This window comes from Amphiprion ocellaris, chromosome 13 (genome assembly GCF_022539595.1).
Source record: "Amphiprion ocellaris isolate individual 3 ecotype Okinawa chromosome 13, ASM2253959v1, whole genome shotgun sequence".
NCBI lineage: Eukaryota > Metazoa > Chordata > Actinopteri > Pomacentridae > Amphiprion > Amphiprion ocellaris.
Window position 1 is genome coordinate 30072053 of NC_072778.1, and position 26871 is coordinate 30098923.

The following is a 26871-nucleotide window of genomic DNA, read 5'->3' on the forward strand; positions in this document are numbered from 1 at the left end:
TGACAGGTGCCCACTTGATAAACCCAGTCAGCAGCCCACACTCACACACTCCAGTCTGTAACATTTGCATTTAGACAGCAGATGTCCTTTGTACTCACTGTTTGTGGAGCTGAAACTTTCTCAAACCTGAAGAGGATCTCTGCACGCACGGACTGCGGTTCAAAGGAGGAAACATTCAGTCTTGTGTACATGCGTGCACGCTTGATGTTTGAAGGTCAGCGAGTAAAACGTCTTCAGGCCCCTTTTATTAAATGTAGCCTCATTACAGCTTAACACAGTTTTAACATGTTGGCATTCTGATGTCCATTCAAGTGTGCAGCACTTTGTTCTTTAATTTGGCTTTGACACATTTCAAGCATTGTGTTGTTTGGTAGTTTGTTATATGGATTTATTGCAACCTATTGTACATAAATGCAATTTTTAGGTGTTGGTACTTTTGTTGGGTGTTAATTTATAGAATATCACAAAAATAAATGTACTTTTTACTGTATTACATTAATAGGACAGTTATGTTAATCTCAATAGAATCTCTATAGAATGTGTCCATTTAATATAGATGTACCCACAAACAAAATGACCTTGCGCTGAGCACAGGTGTGTGTTATGCATGTGTACGTTATGTACGGATACCAAATCGCCTGATCTAAATATGTAGCGGGAATTGATGGGACTCAGAAACACCCCCACAATTTAATCAGTTGTTCCTTGTATCATTTCTGACAGACAAGTCCCGATAAATCCGCACCTGTCGATTTGTAGTAGGATCACAATCATGTGATCATCAGCAGGCAGCTGAGGTAGTGTTCACTTGTTGTCATAGTTACAGTGACACCGTGCTGCTATCTTGCAATGATACAGAAATCTTTAACAAACCTGTGGATCCACACTATAAGCCGCATCACTGCCAAAATCTAATCACTTGGTCCTCGTGTCATTTCTGACCTTCCCTGAAAATTTTATCTAAATCCGTTAGTCCATTTTTGAGTAATTTTGCGCACAGACAGACGGACAAACAGACAAACATACTGGGATCGTCACATAACTGCACTGTTCCTTGGCGGAGCAATAATAACCCTTTAATATGATATAAAATGAGAACCTAAATTAATTCCTCATTCTTAGGGTTTGGCTGTCCTTGGTTTAAGAAAAGACTAAAGATGCACATTTGTAGCGGTGGAAGGGAATTTAATGTCGGAATTTAAAATTAATTAGCAGATATTGACATTAGATTTGTTGCAAGAAGCTACATTTGTCCAGCTGGTCAGCATCATTCAGACTTATTTAAATTACATTAAATATATGAGAAAGAAATTACCACATCTGGCGGACAGTGACAGATCAGTAAGAAGTTTTTTTTTTTAAACTGCACAATCTGCTTTTACGAAATTGACATGCTTTCTTCCATAAAAACTAATGCATGCAGCCCATAATTAGTTTTACTCAGACAGCATCCTTTATTGGCTATAGAAAATATCATAGGAGCAAAGGGAGGAATAAGGTGGTGAAGTCAGAGAGATAAAAATACCACGTAGGGAGGAGGTTGGGGTGGATGGATGGGTCAGCAGAACATTTGTCTTCATTTAATGTTCATTTCATATTTCATTTTTTTTTTTTTTTTTTTTTTTCATATTTCAAACTGGTAATAAGAGTTACTTTTAGCTGTGACTGTTCCAAAACCACCATGAAAACAAAAGTCGCCTTCTTAAACCCAAACCCTGATTTTTCCCTCAGGCACTTAACCCTAGAAAGGTGAAAAATATCTGTGCTGTATAACCTGCTGATGCTAATTCAGGAAACACTCCTGTGGGTCCCAGTCAGAGGGGAGGAACAAACGACCTCTACAGTCTCACTGGTTTGAGGACTTTTTGTGGAAATTTAGGGAACAACTGACTGGTACACTGATTTCATTTTTTTTTTTACATTTACAGGAAAAAATGTATTTGATATCACAGTTACAAGCTTAGGCTGTGATTAAACAAATATCTTCAGAGATGTTTAGTCAGATGCGTCGAGTTTTCTCTGGAGATTTGCATATTAGTATTTTTTTTTTCATTATCTAATTAAAATAATCTAAAATATGGGTTGAGGTATGAGGCTCTCCTTCTTCTGCTAAAAGTAAATGTAATTGGCTGGAGACGACGTAAATGAAACATTGTCATCAATAATAACTTTTCTGGAGGTGTTGCCGCCCATTTCCATTATTTTAAACATTCTTTCATTTGCCATTCAGCACTGTGTGGGCTACACATTATTGTCTTCTGGTTAAGAGTTAACATCTTGAGGGAACATGTCACCTACTTAATCATTAGAGAGAGGAAAAAAACTGCTTTGGAACATTGGAGAGAACTCATGTAAACAGCTGATTTTGGCACCAAGATCAATTTTTCATAAGTTCCTCCTTTGCTGGGGATTGTGTTGAAGGAGTCCAGGCATAAGAATATAAGAATCTTTTATAAATGAGGCTCGTTGTGCTCACAATCTGAGGGCATTAGTATGCAAGTCTGGAGTGTGACTGTGTGCGAGCGAGCGAGGCAGCCAGACAGCGAAAGAGAGAGGGAGAGAGGGAGTGTGTGTGTTGTGTGTCTGTGTGTGCCCCAGGCCATGTGCTACTCTGCTACCGCTAATGAGCCCATTCACTCTGCAGCCCAATCTAGCGAACGCCGCACACACATGCATCCACGGGGACGCTGGGACTGGAGATGCTGCGAGCGATCCACCGGCTATATCCCCCACGGAAAGCAACACACACTGTCTCACCCACACTCCTCACACCATCCATACAGACACACTTCTTTTTTTTTTTTTTTTAATCCTTCCTCTGACAGCCTCACCCACATACCAATCGTTATTCTGCTGCCACACTCGCGCACATGCAACCACCCACCCCATCATCCCAGCAGTGTATATTACAGCGTCTTATATTGCTGCTCTGTAATCTTTACAATCTGCTTCTGTTTAGTCCATTATATCCTGTGTGCATCCTTCATCACCCTGCTGAGAAAAATTGCTTGCAGTGATATGGATTTTTATTGTAATTATTTTAAATAGCAGAAGTACTAGTAGTAGCTAGTGGAGATACTGTATGGATAACGTTATTTTACTCGGTGGTATTGTGAATTGCGTTCCATGGGTGTTTACTGAGAGCTATTTGATTTACAGGTCCTGTGTATTCATAACTGGGATGAGCAATGACTCAAAACACTTCAGACATGGGGAAATCAATAGCTCAATACAGTATAACTCAACAAAGATGAATGTGCTTGCTATTCGTGATCGATAGTGAAAACAGGTTGCAGATGCCGGCTGTCAACTCGGTGTGTCCTGTGCTCAATACACAAAAAGGAAACACAACAGAATGTTTTTGGCATCGCAGAAGAATTTTTGAGTAAAATAATATCAGCCGGTGAGGAGAAATGCTGACCCCTAATTCTACTAATAGCTGTTTTGCTGTCTTTTCTCAGCTCTGTTGTTCTCTAAAAGGGGGTGTTATTGCATACAAAGTCAGGGGGGAAGAGATGGACATGAATGGACAAAAATTCTCCCCCAGACACCATTTTGAAGTGAACACGTGAGCTTAGAAATATCAATGTGAGCAAAAAAAAGTTGTTCTTGCACTGATGTTTTCTGACTGTAATTCATTACCATACCAAGACAAGAGGAAAAAGAGATGGATATGGAGAAAATAGTGACTTTTAGGCTTTGAGATAACCAGTCTGAAAGCACTTACATTGTTTTGCCACCTACTTTTAATGGAAAGTAGGTAAAGCCTGCGTGAAAAGCTATTAAATGTAGTTAAATTACACCATTCAGTAATTCACCAGCATGATATCAGCATTTTGCCTAATATTAGCCAGTGTTAGCCTGTAGTTTCTCTTAGCTTCTCTCCTGCTCTCTTCTGTGCTCACATATATTATACTTTGTTCCTGAAATATAGCTGAATTCTCTGTAAAGCTGTTCTCATTTAAGTGTTTTTCTGTTTCTGTTGTTAGATGATAGCATGAATAGGAAATAGTTACTGAATCTTAAGACTATATGTTCATCAATGGTCGCTTTAAATGTCATGTCCAGGCTGCTGCTCTGCATCCCCAGTGTATTGATTTTGAAACTGTGACGTCATCTGACAAACTCCTACGCGTGAGTTAAAGACCAAAGAATGCTGTGGGACAGGACATTAGATGCACAGAGGAAAAACAATATATATCTCGCTAAATGCAAAATTTGGGGGAGAAAAGACACGAAAGACTGAAGAATTCTGAAAAGTCTCTAAATCAAAGTTGACAACAATGACCAGTTATGTCTTAACTCCTGGCCACACCAGAAAGTAACACAGCCAGGTTAAGTAATACCAGAAGCTTCTTAACATAGTGTTAACGCCGCATGAGCTAACTGCAAACAAGTCATGTGAAAGCATTTTAGCACTGGTTACTTACAATCACAGACTTTAATTAAAGACAGATGTAGTAGTGCAGCCATTAGGACATCACCCACTGTTTTGTGGACTACTGTGAGTTTGCAATTTGATCATTGCTGTCTTGTCTTTTGAAACTGGACATGATGAGTGAGGGATGGATGGATTTGAACTTGAGGACACTGTGCTCGACAATACAGCAACAACGTGTCAGTTATAATGTCACCCTACCCTGTAACATGACCTGCTTTATTGTCTGTTTTATTCAACACAGGAACATCATTTCCAAAAAGAGGATCATGCTGTATTGAAGGAGACTTGAAACTAGCTAGACCATAAAATCATTAGGAACATTTTTAATAAGGTAACAGATCAAGTGAGAAGAAGAGACATTTCCTCATAGACTTCTATACAATCAGACCTACACCGATCAGCCACAACATTAAAACCACTGACAGGTGAAGTGAATAACATTGATAATATTGGTACTATGTGGTGTTCTGCTGGAAAACCTTGGATTCTGGCATCCATGTTGATGAGACATAGACACCCATATAAACATTGTCTCAGAACAAACACACTCCCTCATGCAAATAGCAAACCTAAATGTCACTGGCCTACCCCTGCAGGAAATTACACCCCACCACATCAAAAAAACGGAACATCTTGAGGAACACGACAATCGCCCAAGATGTGGATTTGACCTCCAAACTTCCAAGACCCCATTCTGGTAAAACATCAACAAGATGCAGTTGAACAAGTTTGATTTCCAGATGCCCCACTGCACAACCCAGAGCACCCAAAGGATCCACTGCCAACGTCCTGGTGCCAGACCCCATAGGACACCCTGAGAGGTCATCTGATCCAGACCCCATAGGACGCCCTGAGAGGTCATCTGATCCAGACCCCATAGGACACCCTGAGAGGTCCTCTGGTCCAGACCCCATAGGACGCCCTGAGAGGTCATCTGGTCCAGACCCCATAGGACACCCTGAGAGGTCATCTGGTCCAGACCCCATAGGACACACTGAGAGGTCATCTGATCCAGACCCCATAGGACGCCCTGAGAGGTCATCTGATCCAGACCCCATAGGACATCCTGAGAGGTCATCTGATCCAGACCCCATAGGACACCCTGAGAGGTCATCTGATCCAGACCCCATAGGACGTCCTGAGAGGTCATCTGATCCAGACTCCATAGGACACCCTGAGAGGTCCTCTGGTCCAGACCCCATAGGACGCCCTGAGAGGTCATCTGATCCAGACCCCATAGGACACACTGAGAGGTCATCTGATCCAGACCCCATAGGACACACTGAGAGGTCATCTGATCCAGACCCTGGGGGACCAACACAATATTAGGCAGGTGGCCATAATGTTGGCTTTACTTTTCAGACCAGGAGGCTACGTCCACCTTTTACATACAGTCCACAGTTTCGGTAGCTCGTAGAACCAACTGATTGTTGACTATCAATTAGCATGGTAGCTGGGTTGGTTGCTAACAGGACAATTAGTTCACACAATTTACATCAGGGTTGCCAACTCTCGTGCTTTTGGCACCAGACACCGCTTTCAGTCTCACACTCTCACTGCCCAAACCAATGCCAAACAAGAGGAAGCCTCAGAGCCCCTAATTTATTAAAAAGAATCTTTCTCTACACACAGGACCAAATCCCAACATCAGGCTTTTGTACATATTTTAGCACCACATTGAGATTGCAAAAGACACAGTTTGCATGCACTTAGTTGGCAGGAGCACACATACAGACCCCTCCGAAAGTCATAAAACATCCTTTATGAGCCTTGCCTCATTCACCTTTCTCTACAGTTTTGCAACTACAAATGAAATTTCAGTAAAAATACAACTTTACTGTAATGGAAATAGAGTCTGTAATAGCATCATGTAGCTTTGGACCACAGCAGGATGCAGTAGCCTGTATTTACGTACGTGACACAACAGCTTTATATCCTTTTTTATGACCAAGATTTTTCAGTTTCACAGTCTAACAGCAGGATATTTTATTTATATATTCCTATAACTATATGTAGAACTTGTCCATCTGTTTAAGCAGATACCGCAATTTGGCAACAGGTTGTCCACTAACAGTTTTACGGTGCTATAAGTGGCTGTAGTTAAATAATCATCACACATAGACAGAATTCTCAGTGTTAAATTAATTTTAGATGTCTTGCCTATGGGTGAAGGTTTTTCCCTTCGAATACACCGCAGCATCTTCTTCTTGGCTAATTTACTATCACCCTCCTCGGCCTTCTCTGATTCTCACTCCAGCTGGTAGGTAGCTGAAAGTTGGCAACCTAGTTTATTTATCTGTACCATTGGCTCCTGTCTCATAACTTTGATGGAGCGTTTTGCTCCAGCAGAGAAGGTTAAATAAAAGTTGATCTTGCAACACAGCTAAAGCTATGACTGATCGCTTCGTCTGTTCTGGCTCCCTGTTGCTCAAAGGTCATTACTGTCGAGATGGTTTGTTATTGGTCAATGGTGCAAATTTATTTACATGAGGATGCGAAAGATAAGTGCAGATTCGCTCCTTTTTTGCTCTAAGATTTTGCTATTACATTCTGGTGCCCTTAAGGTTACATTTATTGGTAGCATCTTTTTTTTTTTGCAACGCTTGAGTGTTTGGCCTGGTGAACTCAATGTCTTTTGAAATCACATACTCCAGGACCTCTGAAAATGCCTCTCAGTCTTCAGTGTTGATAACCTCACTACAGCAACAACAGTCTTTAGCTCTCACCACTGGAGAAACAAGCCTGCGCTGTGTTAATGCCAGAGAAGAATAGCATTTTACTCAGATCTGCTAAACAGAAGCATCAGCTCAGTTGTCCTATAATGTAGCTCATCAGAGATATATGCCCTCACGCCCACGATCAATAATACAAACATGTTGGCAGGTTACAAACGCACAGGTTAAGCAGTGTAAGTGCACCCTGCCAGTCAGGTGCATGTAGTGTGACATGAGTTCAAATGTGAAACACCTTTTCAAACACTGTCACTCCTGCTGCTGCCAGGGAGCATTACACTACATATGTAGAAATGGAAACCTATTATAGCCTTCCCCACAGTACTGCCCCAGGCAAACACACTTTCACACAAACACACACATGTACGCTGTGCCGAGTGCTAGAATCAATCAGCAAATGAGCAAAAGTTCTATTTTTCAGCTTTGAATTGGTGATTTATGAAGGGACCATGTATAGTAGATGTACTGTATGATTTAGTTAGTGCAATAATATTAATCTTAACCATCTGTAATTTTGGATTTATGGATTTGTTAATGACATTCCTTCACGTTTAGTACAATTGTGCACCATTTTCCTGTAAGCGGTTCAAATGGTTCAATGTATTTTGATGTCTTTGCGTTACAGTAACTGTGGTAATGTCATAAATACTTTGAAAACGCTTCATGTATTATAGGTTTGCACACACATACAAATGTGGCAAGCAAGCACACATGCAAGTGGATGCACAAACACTTGCTGGTGCGTATACACTCCCATGATTGAGAGGCAGACAGAGAGAGATTGTAAAGCCAGCTGTGCAGCAGGAATCTCTGCCAAGTGGAGGGCAGAACCAGCGAGCTGAAGGCAGATGATAAGATGACAGATGAACTGAGCCCAGATGGCCTGCACATCTTCACTTCACAGCTCCGTAATGCCGTTATAATTCCACGTATTTTCACTCGCTTCTTCAGTTATTTTAAGAACCCATATTTACCTGTTCAGCATGATTCCACACTCTCTGCTACATCTCGTCTCCACTGGCTGCAGTTTATCTGAGCCATGGCCCGTCTTGGCTCAAAGCCACCCGCTTCATTGTCTGTACAGGCGGATCAATTCAGTTTTACAGCAGAAGCAATTGGACCGTGAAAAAAAGCTGCGACTGTCTATTGTCTGTTGATTGTCCTCCTTATGTTCAATTCCTGCTGGTTAATTAATGGTGGCAGAGTCCAAACAGAACAGTACAGTGTAGCACACATGGACCCTGGAGGATTGTAGAAGGCACGAGGAAAACATACTGATTTTAGAGCAATACAACGTGTGTCACTGTTCAGAAAATCATGTATGAGGAGTAGGACGGCATATTTGCATAATTAACTATAATTAGCTGTAATTAAGGTCCAGGTAATCAATATATGGACTGTACATAATATCAAAAACAGAACAATGAAACATTTTTAAAACCAAACCCAGTGATTTCTGCAAACATTGGTATCAGGGGTATATTCAAAAAGTTATACAGAAGGCATTATCACTAAGATACTGGAGTAAAATACAGAGATTGAGTGTGAAAATCTTCAGAATCGGCCTTCAAATTCCAACATTAAGATTAAAAAAGAGAGAAATTGTTATTTTCTGTTATAGTGTTTTCTCTGTGGTTGTAATATTCTTGTTAACAAATCATGTCATAGTAGGTTAATAAATATTCGGAACAATAGAGTTGTCCACTATCCCTGTAAATGTCTTTCCAAGGACTTTGGATAAAATGTAAAAATCAGACATATTTCAAAAGTACATTATAAACAAAATAAAAAGGACAGTTTAGGAATCCATTAGGGAGAGAAGAGAATTCAGGACACAATCAGTACACAGCAGTTGGTAAAAGAAAAAAAGAAAGGCATTCCCTCACATCATGATGAAGATACATAATCTCAATCAAAAGATGCAAAACGTACTTCAGATCCTGATTTAGAACTCAGGGTCAACCATGAATGAATTACTGAATGGGCACAAGGAATTCCTCAGTCATTACCTTCAAAAAGCCCCAAGAAGGACGTAAAATGAACAAAAGAAACACAAAATCACAATAAAGAGATGCAGCAAGACCAAATGAATCACAAGACAACAAAATGAGACACAAAGTGAGACACAAAAAGATTCAAAACCACCAAAATGAGACACTAAATGACCACAAAATGACGAAAAATGACTACAAAGAGGCTTAAAATGAACACAAGGAGATGCCAATCAGCGATAAGCAACAAAAATGACCCCCAAAAAAGACATTTGTGTGGTTTGTGGCTGTTCTGTGTCTGTTTCAGTCTGGTACATGCTGTCTCCTAAAAATGACCAAATACTTAATGCAGTTTAAGTGTAACACACACGAATTATGTTTATAGGCGATGGATATTTCCACCTAAAGTGCTTTGTTCTTGTATTGCAATTAAGTCACAGGGAGGTGTTCTGGGCTGGTGGTGGGCATGTGAAGCGGAATAAATGTGAATTATTGATTTTTTCAATATTTAGTCAAGACCATGATGTTTCTCCAACCTTCACCAAGTATGAGTACATATTGTAAGAGACCAAATTAACACTGTATTAGGTGAACATTTTGCTGATATATTCAGCATAAATGTTACACAAATTTTCATTTAATAATGTTCTTTAACTCTTAGATGCTCCAGTGAGTGGACCCTACACTCATCCATAAGTGGGTCAAAAAGACCTATATAAGAATCAATGTGTTTTTATGCTATTGTTGTCATTTTGGTTAAGAATAATAATTTATATTATTGTTTATATTCTATTTTTGTCAATACAAGAATGATTTTATGTTTGAAATATGTTTATTTTTCACTTTATAACAGATTTTGAACATTTTGATAGTTGAAAAAGAAGAATATTACACAGAACAGCAATAGAAGAATGTCATCATTGATTTTGTTAACATTTTCCATTCTTTTCCTCCAGCTATTGTTACTTTCCATTCGTCCAATTTTGTGCATCACCTCTTGTATGATGTTTTCAGTGACCAAGAGCTTGGAGTCATAATACAAAAAATACAATTTCAAGTATTAAAGTTAACTTAAAATTTTTAAATGGGATGATATCAAAAACATGTTTTTTTTTTAGGTATAGCTGGAATATGAAATGATAAAAGCTTTTCATGACAAACAACCTCACCGGGTCATTTTTGACCCACTTATGCATCTAAGGGTTTATTATGACCTTGGAGTCACTACGTTTTCAGCATATTTCAAATGTAAACCCGTTTCAAATTATGTAGTATTTTCAAGATATAATTTTAATGAGACAGGGTTAATGCAAATAAAGGCTCATTATTTCTATTTAGGTGTTAGCAAACTAATAAAACCAGTTTTTAAACTCATTTGTGAATAATCCCTGCCTAGAGAGCCCAATGCTTTGGCTGAGAAAAACTGTGAACTGCATGCTCCTGTAGTAGAAAGTGCTAACAAAAAGTAGTAGAGGAAGTATTTAAGATTTTCAGATAATTGCTTTCAAGGTGAAAACTGAAATTTTACACCTTGAGTTTCGAGCTCCTGCTTATAATGTGTTAGAAGATTGTTAGCTGGTACAAAAGGACGAGCTCAAGTGCATCTGCAACCAAAGTTAGAAACCGTCTAGTTTAAGGCCACGGCATGACTGAACTGAACAACTGTCTTTTTCAGATGTCTCTCAGGTGTAATGTAAAACCACATTATTTACTCGCAGCCAGTTCTCCTCTTGACCTTGTTGTTGGTTCCGACCATGAATACTGGCAGCTTTGTAAAGTCCTTGTATTCACAAGCGTGGCTCTGCTGCAGCCTTTAAGTATGTGGGTGTCGTGTGGATCTTGTGAGGCCCACTGGACATATCAAACCAACAGATCATTTTGTCAAGGCTGTAAGGTTTTCATTTCCCCTGTTGTGCTTGTGATTTTATCACACAAATAAACAGACAGACACCAAAGCTTCTGCTGGAGCCTGAGGATCTGACAAAGGCTATTTTGTAAGTCTTATCTGTGTTACTTATGCAACGTTGACACAGGCGTACACACAAAAAAATAGAGAGTGAAGCCTCTGTGTCCTAAATAAGCACAACACGGTGGATGCATAAGATATAGAAAGGAGCAGAAAGACACCAACTTGAACAGGAAATTATCTTTAATAGACTTTTTTGTCACTAAGGTTATGTTGTATGGTTATTTATTTATGTTAGTGTAATTACATGGAGCTGAATAAAGATTCTAAATGCACAGATGAGGAAATATTATGGGAAAGATAAAATACAAAGAATATGTGGGTAATAAAATAAGATACTTTGCTCTGTGGATAAAGAGCTATGGTATTTTACTGACAAATAACTGACCTTTTTTCCATTTCTAACTGACTGCAAGGAAGATATATTTCACAAAAATAGGAACTCAGTGTCCTGCAAGTCATCTTTCCAGATAGACAAACTCCTGGATGAAGTTTATATGTCTTAACTTCAACTAAACATCATAGAAATACAGCAGAAATGTCCAGTTAAAAGCTGCTCTGTCAGTCTGCACCAGCTGGTGTTGCATTTTAATTTGGCACCAACCACGGCATTAAATTATTTTTGACGGCTGATGGCTGATTCCTGGGAAAAAAAGAGGAGGAAAGCGAGCCAGATGTAATGCTTTCACACACATACTCGTCTCCTTTCATCTTGTTCCTCTAACACACACTGTTTATGTTGCCAGAATAAAATAGGCTATAGAGAGCACTCAGCTGAAAATCCCAGTGAGAGTAAAAGACGCTCACGCTTTCCTTTAACTTATCACGGCGCTATTTAAACAAAAAGACAAACATATCAGAGTGGGAAATATACACTCGACTCATGCTTCCAGTCAATTTTATCTTTTGGCAAACGAAAGGCTGATATGAGATGCCATAAAAACCATCCACCATCACATTTATTAAATGTCTCCTGCACTATTTGGTCTATTACGCACAGCCTTTTGGAGAGTTTCTCTCATGACATAAAAGACAATTTCATGTTGTAAACGTCTAATAGCAAGACAGCGGATTAAAAAAAAACCAAAAATCATACCGACGGACTTAAATCATTCATTTTTCCGTGCACTGCTTCAGTCTGCAGAGGGACTCATACGAGGCGAAGCCCAGCGCTCCCAGAAATCCTCTCTTATCCAGCACTAATGACAAGTGAGAACAGTGCTCTTCTGTGCAGCAGACACTCAGCTGATGTTTGTTCTCACCTTGATTTCCTGCCAAATGTCTTATCGACAATGTGGGCTAGCCCACCAGGGGAAGTGATTTGTTTCCTGGAGTTACAATGTAGGCACTCATCAAACAATGAGGTGCTTTAGATGAAAGCATCCTCCAAATGTTTTTTGTTGTTGTTTTTTTGGTGGCAGAAAGAGAAACAGTTGGACAGTATCTGTGATAAACTGTAGACCGTCTGCATGCCATCTCCTAATCAATCTGGCTGAAGTGGAGCAGAATCCCAGATAATCATTATTCTCCAGTAAAAACAAGTGCAGCCACAACATTGAATCCAGCTGCAGAATATTTTATAGGTTCCCTTCATGTTGCTAAAACAGTCATAGATGTTAGCAGTGAATCCTTTGCATCCATTGTATTGTGAGGTCAATACTCAGTGGACTGGATCCCACAAATACTTCATTAGTTAGGGGTTTGCAGAGTTTAGAGGTCAAGTCAACGCCTTGGGATCTTTGCCGTGTTCCTTGAGCCATTCCTAAGCAGTTTCAGAGGTTAACGGCATTATCCTGCTGGAGGAAACATTTAACCTGTTGGTTTTAATGTTGTTGCTGATCTGTGCATGATATATTACTGAATGAAAGTTATGAATAGGAACTATTATCATGATTCCCGGGATGAAAAAGTGTGTCGGCCAGTTGGCTGATCCACCACAGACAGAAATATCTCAAATATTTGGATGGATTTTGCACAAATAATCATGGTCCCTAAAGGATTATTCAGAATGACTCATTATGTTTCCCTGAAAATTCACATTTGCATTCATCATGAGCATCCAACCATTTTTGGGAAATGGACATGGGACCTGGCAGGGTTTGGTGCTGTGATGAAGGCACTGAAGATCTATCCATCCATCTATCCATCCATCCATCCATCCATCCATCCATCCGTCCATCTATCCATCCATCCATCCGTCCATCCATCCGTCCATCCATCCATCCATCCATCCATCCATTATCTATATAGGGCTTAATCCTCATTAGGGTCATGGGGGGCTGGAGTCTATCCCAGCTGACTTAGGGTGAAGGAAGGGGACACCTGGACAGGTAACAGTCTATTGCAGAGCTACACAGAGAGACAAACAATCACAATCACATTCACACCTATGGTCAGTTTAGAAATATCAGTTAACCTGGGCATGTTTTTGGACTGTGGGAGGAAGCTGGAGAACCCGGAGAAAACCCACACATGCACTGGGAGAACATGCAAACTCCATACAGAAAGATCCTGGGAAGGCCGGGACGCAAACAGAGGATCTTCTAGCTGCAAGGCGAACGTGCTAACCACTTAGCCACCATGCAGCCAGGCATTGAAGATACTGAAGTCATATCTTCTGTAATAGGCTTGAGAGGTCTATACTGTTTTGGGGTTATTCATGAATCCTACCTTCTCAATAGTTTCCTAAAATATCTATTTAAGTTTGCCAAAATTACTGGTAGAACTGAGAAAAAAAATCCAGGAGGTGACTTTGTTTGACTTTAAGAGAAACCGCACCATTGAAACTGGGCTGCCGAGTATGAAAAATCCCCAAAGCATGACTTTGTTGTAGTCATTAGGGGGGGTTTGTCTCATGATCTTGGTGTTTCTTAAGTTATAGTGAAATTACTGTTTTTGAACATTTGAATGCTGCTGCTGCTGTTCACAACCGCAGAAACCTGATTAAAATGTCGGCCCCAGTTGTCTATTCAAAAAGTTGTCCGTTCCTCAGATGAATAAAAAGTAACATACTGTAGCTGCGCCACAGTCCGGATCTTTTGGATTTGAATCAATAATACTAATGAGTCTCCTCTGCAAGAGAGAACTGCTGCTGACTCACACACAGCACTCTGGGTTCTTTATAGTCGCACATCAAAAGATTCTTTAAAGGCAATAAGGGACATAAAAAGTAGACCTAGACACAAGTCCAGGATATGTCTGCTATCACCAACTGTCTGGCTTCGCTACCTCGGTCTTCCAGTAATCCGTGCAAAAACAGGCTGTTGCCTACAGCGACTGAAACAATGTTTGACAATCCTCATCCAAGAATTGTCATATCTGTTGTTTTTGCACATCATTTGTCAGATTACATCCCACTTGCTTATCAGACAGCTATAGCAGCTAATAGGCACAACACATACTTTATAGTCCAGTGTAGAGAGATGTTGTATTTTAGAAACAATCCTGCTGCCCAAAACTGCACTGATAATGGACAAATAGGAAAAATTCAAGATTATGTTCAAGAGATTTAGAGCAGCAACAAGCAACTGGTTAATCAGCAGATTATTTTGTCTAAAATTACAGTAAATACACAAATACTTTTAACATATTCACAATAGTAGCCTATTCACCGTCTGGCAGTTAAATAAGTGAATATGAATTAGCAACTGAGAACTCCGACAATGGAGTAAAACGGTGTCCATAGTCTAAATACTGGTTTTTGCTATCAGTTTTATAGCTGAGGAAAAATATCATTCTGTCAGGATGACATAAAATTGATTGATCAGTGTGTGATGTAACATTATTGATCAGTGTCAATTTACTGCTGAACATAAAGTAACCTACAGTAGTAATGGTGGTAAACCATGTAGTATCTATGGTATAAGAAGTAGTGAATGAATGAGAGATTTGGGTACAGCCTGTTTACAGTTCATTGCTAAAACTTTAAATATCCATATCTGCATATGGCAGTGTTGCCTGCTGTAGTAGATAATATACGTATTTAATATGAAAGATGTCTCTTTTAGTAATAATTTTGCAGAGAATTATCTTCCTCTGAAAGCTGCAGAGCTCCTTTGAATGTTTTAGCTTCTTTCAGCTTTTTGTTTTGGTTCATTCTTACTCCTTATGCTCCCACACAGGTATTCTTAGCTATAAAGCACAGATAAAGCCTCTGTACACTGACTAATAGCACCAAACAACAGACAAAGTTAGCAAGAGAAGAAATGGGAGCTTTAAGCTTCAATAGAGCCAAATATTTGCCTGAGTTTTGGTGGAGACAAAAATAGAGCAAATAGTGGAGCGAATATTGGAATTATATTTATCAAATGACAATAACGATCACTCAGTGTGAAAAAATGAATATTGTCTGCTATTAGGTCATTCTACAATTAGAGGACATTTGGTATTCAAAATTTTTAAAAAATAAACCTTCTCTTTTACAATTTTCTGCTTCATATTCATCAATAATAGGTAATAAACTATCAAAGGCTTGATTGGCTCAGCTTACACATCAATGGTACCATTATTATTCCATGTTTTATTAGTTGTTTGCTAACCCTACTCTAATCACAGTAACAGGGTTGCTAATCCATGCTAATGTTAGCTTTTTCTCAGCAGTAGAAGCTAGATATTTAGTTAGCTGTTACTGCTGACCAAGAGGACAAACTGACTGATGGAAAACAGTAGAGAAGAAAAGCAAAAATAAAAATATCTTTTTGGCATTTAGGGGGAGCTCCAGATTTATTTTGTATTTTAAAAATATTTTCAAACATTCTTTTCTCCCATTTTTTTCAGATTTGGTCTCAGGACAAGTACATTTACGCAACAATTGCATGTTGTAGTATTTTGTACATTGATTATTTGAAATTTGATAGGTGGGACGTAAAATGTCCTCCAGTTCTGGAATGGCCCTATTGTATAAACAGGCAACTGTCTTTTCTCTGCTCTCTTCCCCAATATTTCCATTTTTCTTGTCCAGTCTCTCTGTTGATAAAAGCACAAAAATGCCCCAAAAATAATTGCTTAAAAAGTATATTAGCCTGTAAGATGATAATATGTTATTCTTGCTTATAGCTCATCATGCTGCCTGCCAGGGGCCAGTAACAGTAAATTAATACTTTAAACTCCAGCTACTTGCATTGATGGTGGCACTACAATCATTACTTAATGTGGTAGATATTACTCTTACAGCTCTTACAGCGCTGTCTTTGACACTCCTGTTGTATTTAATTGCCCTGCCTGCTGTGATATACAGCTAATTTTTGTTTGAAAGCACTCTGCCTCATCAATAAATTCCCCCAGGGGCATAATAAAGGGTATCTGATGATCCTGACATTAAACTCTATGTACACAGCTGTCACAGCACAGTGGAAATTCAAAGTCTCCTGCTAAAAGAAAAAGCTGAATTTAACAAGAAGGGGGAAAATATAGTTAATTGAGAATCATATCTCTGGCTCATTTCTTGTTTTATTGTGATTTTACAGCCAGGCACCGGCATGAAAACCTTAGAAGAAAATGAAGAAAACATATTGCGATTCTCTGTAGGTTGCATTGTTTAGTGAAATCACTTGTATTAGATCAAAATGTTGTCTGAAGCTGCTTTAGTACGTCGCCCAAACACACAAGTGGCAAGTAGAGTCTGCATAAAGAACACACACACACTCATGCACAAACATGCACAAAGGTTTCACTCGACATTTTGCCAATATTGTTTCAAATGGAACGCTAATAGAGCGAACAGACGTGAAAATTTAATTGAAATTGAAAGACAGAATCTAAGGAGAGACAGAGAATAGATGAGTAATGATAAAAGAAGAAAAACAGGACAGGGACTGCATTCATACAGTATCTGTCACTGTTGCTGTGTGTGTGTGTGTGTGTGTGTGTGTGTGTGTGTGTGTGTGTGTGTGTGTGTGTGTGTGTGTGTGTGTGTGTGTGTGTGTGTGTGTGTGTGTGTGTGTGTGTGTGTGTGTGTGTGTGTGTGTGTGTGTGTGTTGCCTGAGGAACAGTTGATGGATTTGCTGCTTGACTGCTCACACAGATTGGTGCCTGCTGTGATGGCAGCCTTGAACTGAAATTACATGCACACTGTCACACACACACACACACACACACACACACACACACACACACACACGTACACAAAGGCACTACACATAATTGCAATTTCTACGTGCGCAAGTGCATTTGTGTGTATTCTTAAGTCGGGCCGAGCGGCTGTGTGTTGCCTCCAGGAGGCCATTTAAAGCACTGTGGAGGGGAGGATGAACACAAGGCCGAGCTGAAGCACCAGAGAAGATGAGACAATTGAGCAGGTTCAAAACACTGTGTTTATGCCTTTATTAATAGCCATTTTATTACATTCTCCATCAGATGCTTCATTTTTAGTGAGCTTTTAGTGAGCTACAAGGTGTTTGACCTCTTTGATTATTATCCCTTTTCAACATTGAGATAAAACCGTAACTGAGCAGAAAACAAGGTTTAATTCATACAGTTTAGAGTGTTGTTTTTTTCTGAAGAGTTTGCTGTTATGTCGCAGTAATTGCAGTGGTAGGAGAAGGTTATGAATTGCCTTGGTCTTGCTTTGGTAACAGTGGAAAAGATTTCACCTTCCTCATCCACACAGTGCATAAATGAGAGTAATGTGCTGTTTTAGCATTTAGCATTTGACACTTTATGGTGCATTTTTCAATTTAGTATATTTTATTCAGAGTATATTTTATATTTTATTGTGCATTTTGTACCTTAGTATTTGTTTTTATATTTATATTTTATTTAATATTTTTCTAATGTAGCGGTAGTCACTTTGCTACTGTAGCAACAAAATTTCCCTTCAGATATCAGAAAATATTTCTATTCTATTCTATTCTGTATATTTGAAAACACTGTTAAGAACTGAGACCTGCATCTGAAGCACAGTTTGAGGTCGTGACTTCAAGTTTAACTGTGAGTTTTCAGGGCTTCGACTACGGTTCACTTCTTACATGGGTGCATCGCCATGGTAACTTATGGTGCATATAAACACAGATATGACAGACAAAATGGAGTGAACTTGAGTCTTGCTTCTTCCTTTTTTTCCTGTCGAGTGAAAGAAATTGCAAAGCAGTTGAGTTTTTCTGTAGAGCTTTGTATTATCTTAAAGCAGGAAACTGACAAAGCACTAAAGCTTTGCACTTGTTGACCTTAAAAGAGTCGCAGTAGGTCTACATACCGGTTGGAGTTATTATGTTTTAATGTACTCCAAAGAGTGTTTATCACCAAAAGTTGAGCTGAGAGAATAAGGATAAAACTTACACACCATAGCAAAAGGCAGCATCTAAGCAAAAAATACACGATTGCAGCCCAATTATAAGTCAGATCTGCTGGTGCCTTTAATGTTAGGACGGTGTTATTGATAAGCATGTTAATTTACTTTCACACAGTCTGCAGTTTCTTACCTCCTTTGTTACCTGACTATCCTGTGTACCTTTCACCCTGTAATATATTATTTTAAAAAATTTCTTTGGTTTAGGGTCGTAGTTTGTTTGTCTTGTGATTTTCTTCTTTAAAAATGTGAACACACTTGTAGCTAAGTTCAGACTGATCGAGGTGAAATGTGACAACTTCGGATGACTGCAGCTGTCAGGTTTATTTAAGCCAGATCATGAAAACATATCCTGGTTATGCTAAACTTGCTTCCAAGTCAAGGCCTCTGGTGGTTAACTTACATAACAGCAGCTTTACTGAGATGGTACTATATTAGCGTGACTTTCCACCAAACATGTACCATAGGCACTGTTTATTTTATCATTCATCATTATTGCTTGTTTATAGTTTTTTATTTAATTGAAGTAAATGTACCAGTGCTTAAGCTTTGAAGGACACACCACTGTTTCTTGGGCTAATTGGTATAGATTCTTCCGACACGATTTTCGGCGCCTAACTCATCCTGCAGCTTTTACAAAAACCATACAAATTAGATGTAAAGAAGTCGGTAATTGTGTGCTGTGACTTCTGGTAGTAGACTTCTTCGTCATATGATTTTTACGAACTCGAATAGAACTGCCTTGAAATTCCTATTAAAATGAATGGGAAGATAACTGCCAAAACCCAGCCATGTTTGAAACCCTGTAGCTCTGGCATTTTTAAAAGTATAAATCTAATGTTTAAATGGGCCATACAGCTTTAAATATGACTGATATAAATCCTGGTTTTAAAATCTTTTATGGTTTTTACACAGTCGCAGTTTGTGTTATTTTTAAAAAATATATATAATTCTGCGATCAGTGACTCACAGCTGATTGATTGATCTGCACTATTCTACACTTTCAAAGTAAAAGCTCAAACAAGTTAAAAGATACTGCTCAGGGCTTGTGAAACAGCTGGCTTTTCAAAGTAAAATGTGCTTATATAAGTTATACCTTCTGTATAATTACAGCAGGACATATTAACTGGCAAAAGCTGTTTTGGTGCGCTAGTTTACATTGCTTTGTCATCTTACTAACACCCATCTTCTATTTTGTCTCATTGTATTTTGTTGATTGGTGTGTTTTAGCTTCTAAGTTTATGTTTTCATCAATTGCTTGTAAAGTACTTCCATGTGGTTTGTTTAAAAAGTGCTATATAACTCAGTTTGACTGACTGATTGATAAATACAATAGATGTCCAGCTCTCTAATTGCCACTCTATAGAGATGTCAAAGAAACATCTGAGCTTACAGCTTATCTCAATCAAACTGTGGAGCTACAAGCTCGACATCAAAGCCGGAGAACAAATCGGTGAAAGAGAGGAAGCCGTGACCCATCAAGCACCTTAAATAACCTTGACACTGATTGAGGCTGTAACTGACAGATGAGTCAGAAAAGACTTCAGGGCTTCATTTACGAGCAGAGAATCAAACGTCTCAGCTAACACTGATGGCTTTTTCATTTGTAGGTTGTTAATATAAACAGAAGTCCATCAGGTTTAAACGATCCCTCCAAAATCCCTCTAAAATATTTTTAGAGGGATTTTGAAGCAAGTATATGGAGAGAAGGAATGTACCAAAGTACATTTACTCAAGTACTGTACCCTGAGTAAATGTTCATACAAGTACAGCTGAAACAATCAGTTGATTAATTGGTTTGTCAGCTGGCAGAAAATAGGCAACTTTGATAATTTTTCTGGGTACATTTTAAGGCCTTTTCTTATTTTTTAACTATGTTCAGGACTTTTACAAGCTAAATAGTCAAAAGATGAATAGAAAAAATAATCAGTTGATTAAATAATAACAAAAATAATTATTAGTTGCGGTTGGAAACTAAATAAATTCAAAATAATCTGAAGATTTAATCAGACTTTCATCAACACTATAACAATTACACGGGCTTTTACTTGGAGTACTTTTACAGTGTGGTATTAGAACTTATACTGAAGTAAAGAACATAATTATTTATGGTTATAGATATATTTACATGTGTAGCTCAAATCTAATATATTTTTGCATGTAAGAAAATTTACCTTCCAAAGTTGACAATGAAAAGTTAAATTTGGAATAGGCAGCGAGGTTTGAGTTTTTGTCGAGAAGAAAATGAATTCAGTGCCTGATTGTTTGCAGAAAGCTGTAGAAAGTTTGGAATCAATAAAAAGACATAATTGACTCAAGGTGGAGAATTTTAAAATCTTGTCATATTTTTCTCGGAGAAGGACTTTAGTTTAAGATTAAACCTCTCATGTAGCCTGCAGTAAATATCATTACTCTGTTTGGTGAAAGGAAATAGCTTCTGAGACAGTAAGTATGGTTGATTTACACTTGTTGGTGATGTATTGCTTGAAGATAAAGTAGACCATCATCTGCATAGATGTTAATATTGTGTTCTGATTTTACAGCAATTCCTTGTTTTTTTTTCTTTTTTCATTGTGCTGAAAGGTGGTTCATTTAAAATACCAAAAAGGAAAGGAGAATGTGAACACGCCTGTCCAGAGTGTAAAAGTTTGGAGTGAAACATTCTGGTGACAGTGTCCATCAATATGCTCCCTCAGTATCGAGTGAACCGGCTTAGTTTTGTTGGATTGTGACATGTTGATTCTCTTCTTTCTGTTTCAGTGGTGCATCGGGGAGCAGCAGTGAATCAGAGAGCAGCTCAGAGTCTGACACCGACGAGTCAGAAAGCAGCTCCAGCGACAGCGAGTATAATCAGGCCTCCCGCACAAACACTCCAGAGGTACGACAACAACTGTGTGTGTCTGTGTTGTTGTGTGTAGGTGAATATTCCCAGATACTGTGTGCACACAGTGGGTAATGTGATCATGTGGAATGGTTGACTCAGAGTTGTCAATTAGTCAAGTTTAATGAATAAGTGCAGTTGGTAAAAATCCCAGAATAGCAATGTTAATAAATCAGTACTATAATATGAACTAATATATCATATAAGGTTTTGTTTTTACTAGATATTAAATCTAATTTTCCACTTTTTTTCTAGAATTAGCATTAGCCTGTTCTGCAGAAAAACAGTTTCACAATCATTCAACAGTAAAAAAAAAAAAAAAAAAAAGCACACTGAGTTAGTGGACGTCTTCAGTTTCTCCAGTTCTGTTTATATTTTGCAAAGAGACAGATGCACTTTCACTGCCTTTTTTATTCCCTCTGATTCACCACTATTCACTTCACCATGAGTCTGACCGTACATTAAATGCTCTCTTCCCACAGTCTCTCGGCGGCATTCTGAAAGTCATAAAACTCCAACTGCAGAAAGCCGAATTATATCATTATTTATCACATTATTTTGATGACTCAATGCCGCCTGGTTTTATAGGCTTATGCAGTCAAACACATTGAGGGGAAGTGAGAGAAAAATGCAGATAAAAAGAAAGAAAATCGTGACAGTGGAGCTGCTTCAGTCCAAACATGCAAAGCGGACTATGTTACAGCAGAATAAATAGTTACTTTCATATTTCACTGAAAAAACTTTTCAGTGATTTATGATTCTGAGACGTACTGTCCTTTAAAGCTTCATTTGAAACTTCCCTTGAGTTTTCTACTGGTTTATGACCAGATAAAATTTTGTCTGACCATCCTAAAAGAAATGTAGTATATTTCCTGATATATTTATGAAGCTGTTTTCTTCTTCTAGCCGGAGCCTCCATCTACTAACAAATGGCAGCTGGACAGTTGGTTGAATAAAGTCCAAGCTCAAACCAAACCCTTGGTTCCCCCACAGCAAGAGCATCATGGCACAGGTCAGTAGATACGGAAACTTAAAGTCATAGTGTCTGAGTAGCTTTAGTTTGACTGGAAATAATGATTGTGGTCCACTGCTTAGGCTCCATCAACCAAGCTCAGGAGACTTTCTCTCCAGGGAGTGAAGCACCAGCAGTGGGTTCGGCTGCCAAGACCAAACCCTGTGGAAGCAGCAACACACCGGTTCCAGCTGCACCTACAGTCGAGCACAAGGATACCAGGGCGACCTTCTGGTAGGCGCTACAAGTGCAGAGCACTGCCAAAGTCACTTTTTGAAGAACATCTGTTGAATAAATGAATGAATGGACGAAACACTGACAGATGGGTGAACAAATTGTTGGCAGCAGCTGACAAAAATGTGTCTCTGGCCATAAAAGAAAAAAATCTATTTTTCTCTCTCTGCAGCCCAGGCAGAGAGAAGGCCAAGGCCAAGCTCAGCCAGAAGGCCTCAGGGGAGGGTCAGAGGTCGAAGATGAGGCTGTCGCCGGGCCTGTTGTCAGGGCCAGAGGTCACGACCCCGAGGAGGAACACCACAGGGAAGAAACAGCCCAGACGGACGGAGAGGTCAAACAGTGTGGAGGATAATCAGAACCAGACATGGAGCCGGACAAACCAGCACAGGTAAGGGAAGAACTGACAGGCTCTTTCCATTTTGGTAAAAAGAGATGCATCTCATATGTACAGATTGATTATAACTCATTTCAAATTCAAAAGCATTGGTGACCATTACCTTAAAGCAACTTTTTGTTGTTGGTGGTGGTCAACAGCTTTTCCATTATACACAGAGAAATGATGATTGATGATATTTACTGTTTTTAGGTAAATTAGTTTAAATTATTATTACACAAGCAAAAACGCAAAACACTGCAAACTTTCAGTCCTGACAAAGAAGCAAAATTGTTAGATCCCCAAGGCTAAAGACACTAATTAATTAATTAATCTCTATTGCATGTTAAGCACACTGGACACTTGTCCTGTGCTGATATTGCTGCTTGAAGCCAGATGATATGAATCTCAGAGACAGCTGTTACATATGCCTCTAACATGTAGGAATATTGTCCAAGTTGATCCTGGTTTGATTTAAGACATATATATTTGTCATAATTTCAACTTCTTTATATTATGACAAATTTTGCAGAAGGACAAATGAGATGCGGAGGCAAGACCGATAGTTTTTTAAATTCTCTCAGACATAAAAATATTTCATTGGTCAAACCAATCAGTACTGACAGAGTTCGGATCTAGACGGGTTCATTTATTCACTGATTGTAACAGGAATGACCTTTTAGCATATCTTTATTCAGTAATACAGAATGATTTGTTAGGGAATATTGCATTTGTTCTAGGTCAAGGGGAGGGTCCAAAGAAAGTAAGTGAAGAGACTGCAAAATGCCTTGTATTTTTGATTTGTTATGTATTTATATTTGATTCAGCCACCCAACATGTTGTTGAACTTATCTACTATAGTTTAATATCAATTATCAGTGCAGCATCATCTGCATAAAAATGAAATTGCATGAGAATCTAATTTTTTTGTTACTGATATATTGAAATATTAATATTAAAGGTTGGATCTTCGCTTGGCAACCTCATATATATTATGGTTTTCGAACCAGGAAGTGTCCCAGCATTTCTCTATAATGTTTGTTTAAAATAGGATTAAACCAAAAGCTGCACTGGAAACCAGTGACTCTTGAATTTATAATGTACAAGCAGACCTTTTATGTCTGCATTCATCCCTTTGAATCAACACAGTTAAGTCAGCTATTTTTTATCATAGCTTCCTTTGTAGGAAAACACGACCAGAAGGTGGAGGGAAACATTAAAGTGTTTCAACTTCCACCAAATATTTCAAAGAGAATAAAATAAATGCAAAAATCGTATTTATTAATTTGTAGCTGACAGAACTGACAGGATGCTATATGTATGTTATTGGTCAAACTATTACAATCACTGTTAGGACCTTTACCAGCCTGCCTCACGCTGCCACTTACTGTAGTATAAAGAGCTAACAGGGACTGCACTGGATCACTGAGCCACTGAAGACTGTCACTCCCATGTCTGTTGGGGGAAAATAATGCTCAGATTGGGTAGAAGCCATGCCAAATTCAGCGCACAACTGGATGTAAGGCCAATTAGAAAAAAAACAAAAAAAGTTGATTCCCTAGCTTTATTTTTATTATTTTCCTCTCCCTCAATCACTCCTTCCTCCTTCTTTCCATTTTAAGCTCCCCACATCCAAACAAGTTCAGCTGAATACATGCTGTTTTCAATTATTTCATGCTGTCTTATATTTTTTTTCATTTGAACACACATTCACCCCCTGGAGCTCTCCGAGACAAACATTATCTTCCACTGTTGGCAAGTGTACGACTAGGTGGAGCTTCAGTGCCTTGCTCAAGGGTGAAGCCAGCTTCCTCTTTTTCATTGCATTTTCTCCCCTCCTCCCCCCTCAGCCCTGCAGCCAGGGACAAGGACCTGTTGCCTCCCCCCTCCCTGGAGCACCAGAACCCTGCAAGGCCACGAAGCAAACCCCCCAGTGGGAAAACAGCCCCGAGAAAGGAACCTCGCAGTGCTACCAACACAAACAACAACACAGTCGCTCCACCGGCAGCACTACAGCAAACCCCGGTGCCAGTACCTGCTGTCAGCGTAAACCAGGTTCGTTTTCTGGAGGGTTCGGATACTTGCATGTGTGTGTGTGTGTGTTTTGACAAATGGAGTGCATGACTTGAGCACCGTAGGAGAGTTTCCCTGCACTCCGAAACATCTGGAATACAATTCAACTCCAAATCCTGCACATATGTAATACATTGTCCATGTATCCTGTAATGATCACTTCATCTTAACGTCTGTAGATGATTCGTCAAAGTCATGCAGCATAAAAAATGTATTATGAATAATATGGTTAATCACTGACTCGTAAAGAAAGAAAGATAGAAACCTTTCAATCAAGAGGCTTTATGTAACTGAGATATATATATATATATATATATATAAAAGAAAAGCACAGACTGGACAATAAATTATACAAGGAAATGAATGCAGCACATGAAAATCTCACTCTTCTTTACTTATTAATGAGAAGGGAAATAGAGTTTCTTCAAATAAATGGCTTAAATACAACATGTTTGTATTGAAACACCAGCAGATCAACACAGTATGACATAAAAATTACATGTTTTTACATTGTACGATATATACTACCAGTCAAAAGTTTGGACACGCCTTCTCATTCAGTGCTTTTCATTTATTTGTATTATTGTCTACATTGTAGATTAATACTAAAGATTAACACTTTTTTGTTTTCAGCATAATGCCATATGTATCATTTTATAGTTTGGATGTCTTCAGTATTAATCTACAATGTACAAAATAATTAAATAAAAATCACTGAATGAGAAGGTGTGCCCAAACTTTTGACCGGTAGTGTATTACGATAATAATATTTACCATCAGACTCTGCACTCTGCATCCAAATTCACATCCCTTCTTCTCAGTTGAATTGCTTTGGAAATGTTTATTGCAATAAGATGTGGCACATATCAAATGAAACTACGCAACTTCAGCTTTCCAACAATGCCAGCTGCTTGTCTGTGTGCTCAGCGAAAAAAATGAGTTCAAATTTACATCAAGTTTAATCATAGTTACAATGTTACAGCATCCATCTTGTTTCAGTTACTCATGGGCTCATCATCACAAAGGTAAGTTAATATAATTTCAAAAGAAAGAGCAGGAATGAAGCTCTGCATTTCTGCTTGTTACATATTTGTACATACTAAAGTGATAACATATAAGAGACAGATCACACCTCAACAAAGTGTTTTTCTTGCTACTTTCTTTCCCTCCTTTTCTCACTCCTACTTCTCGGGTGGATAGCTCAAGAAGTCCCCATCATTTCATGACATACTGCATATAAAATTAAACCGCATAACTCAGCCTTTCCAGTGATTCTGGTTGTTTCTCTGTGTGCCAAAGGGTGGTCTGGTTTTGAAATTACAGCACATTCCTGCTCTGTGTCTCCAACATTACATCCAACCTTGTCTGAAAAATAAACAGAAAATAATTGATTCGTTTTTGATTGCAATGATTCAAAGGTAGTCTGCTGTAAATGTGAATTAAATAATGGCAGTTACTGTATTTCTGTCTGGCAGTAAGCACATATTCTTCCCCAGTGCTGAGCCATGCAGTATCCCAATATTATGGTTGTGATATAATCCAACTCCAGACAATCTCCCTTATACAATTATGAAAAGATATCTGGGTCAATATATAATTGAGGGACTTTGGAAGTCCATGGGATATATCTTGCTTTTTTTTTTTTTTTTTTTTTAAATTAAAAAAAAAAAAAAAAACTGATGTTATTTATGTTCATTATGATCATGTCTTTACAAATTCCAAAATTATTTATTATGGAAACAATCACTTATTAATAAAAAATGACTGGATATCACTAAAACGTCAACTAAATAACTGTCCAACTTTAATGACAACCACCTTCTAATTAGCTAAACAATAATAAAATGAGTTTATTCAAAAATTGTTTTGATTGTGTTCTTTTT

General features: G+C 38.5%; 1 protein-coding gene across 3 annotated transcripts in view; it reads left to right on the forward strand.

Moving 5' to 3' along the window:
- The window catches only part of aff2 (AF4/FMR2 family, member 2), a 221450-nt gene that overhangs the window by 152750 nt on the left and 41829 nt on the right, over positions 1-26871 (forward strand). For 2 of the 3 annotated variants that reach the window (XM_055016689.1, XM_055016690.1), the window contains exons 11-15: positions 21176-21293; positions 22203-22308; positions 22392-22542; positions 22715-22930; positions 24766-24970. In XM_055016689.1, the coding sequence (XP_054872664.1) occupies positions 21176-21293; positions 22203-22308; positions 22392-22542; positions 22715-22930; positions 24766-24970 (796 nt within the window). The remainder of the gene's footprint in view (positions 1-21175; positions 21294-22202; positions 22309-22391; positions 22543-22714; positions 22931-24765; positions 24971-26871) is intronic. The other variant, XM_055016691.1, reaches the window with a different exon arrangement.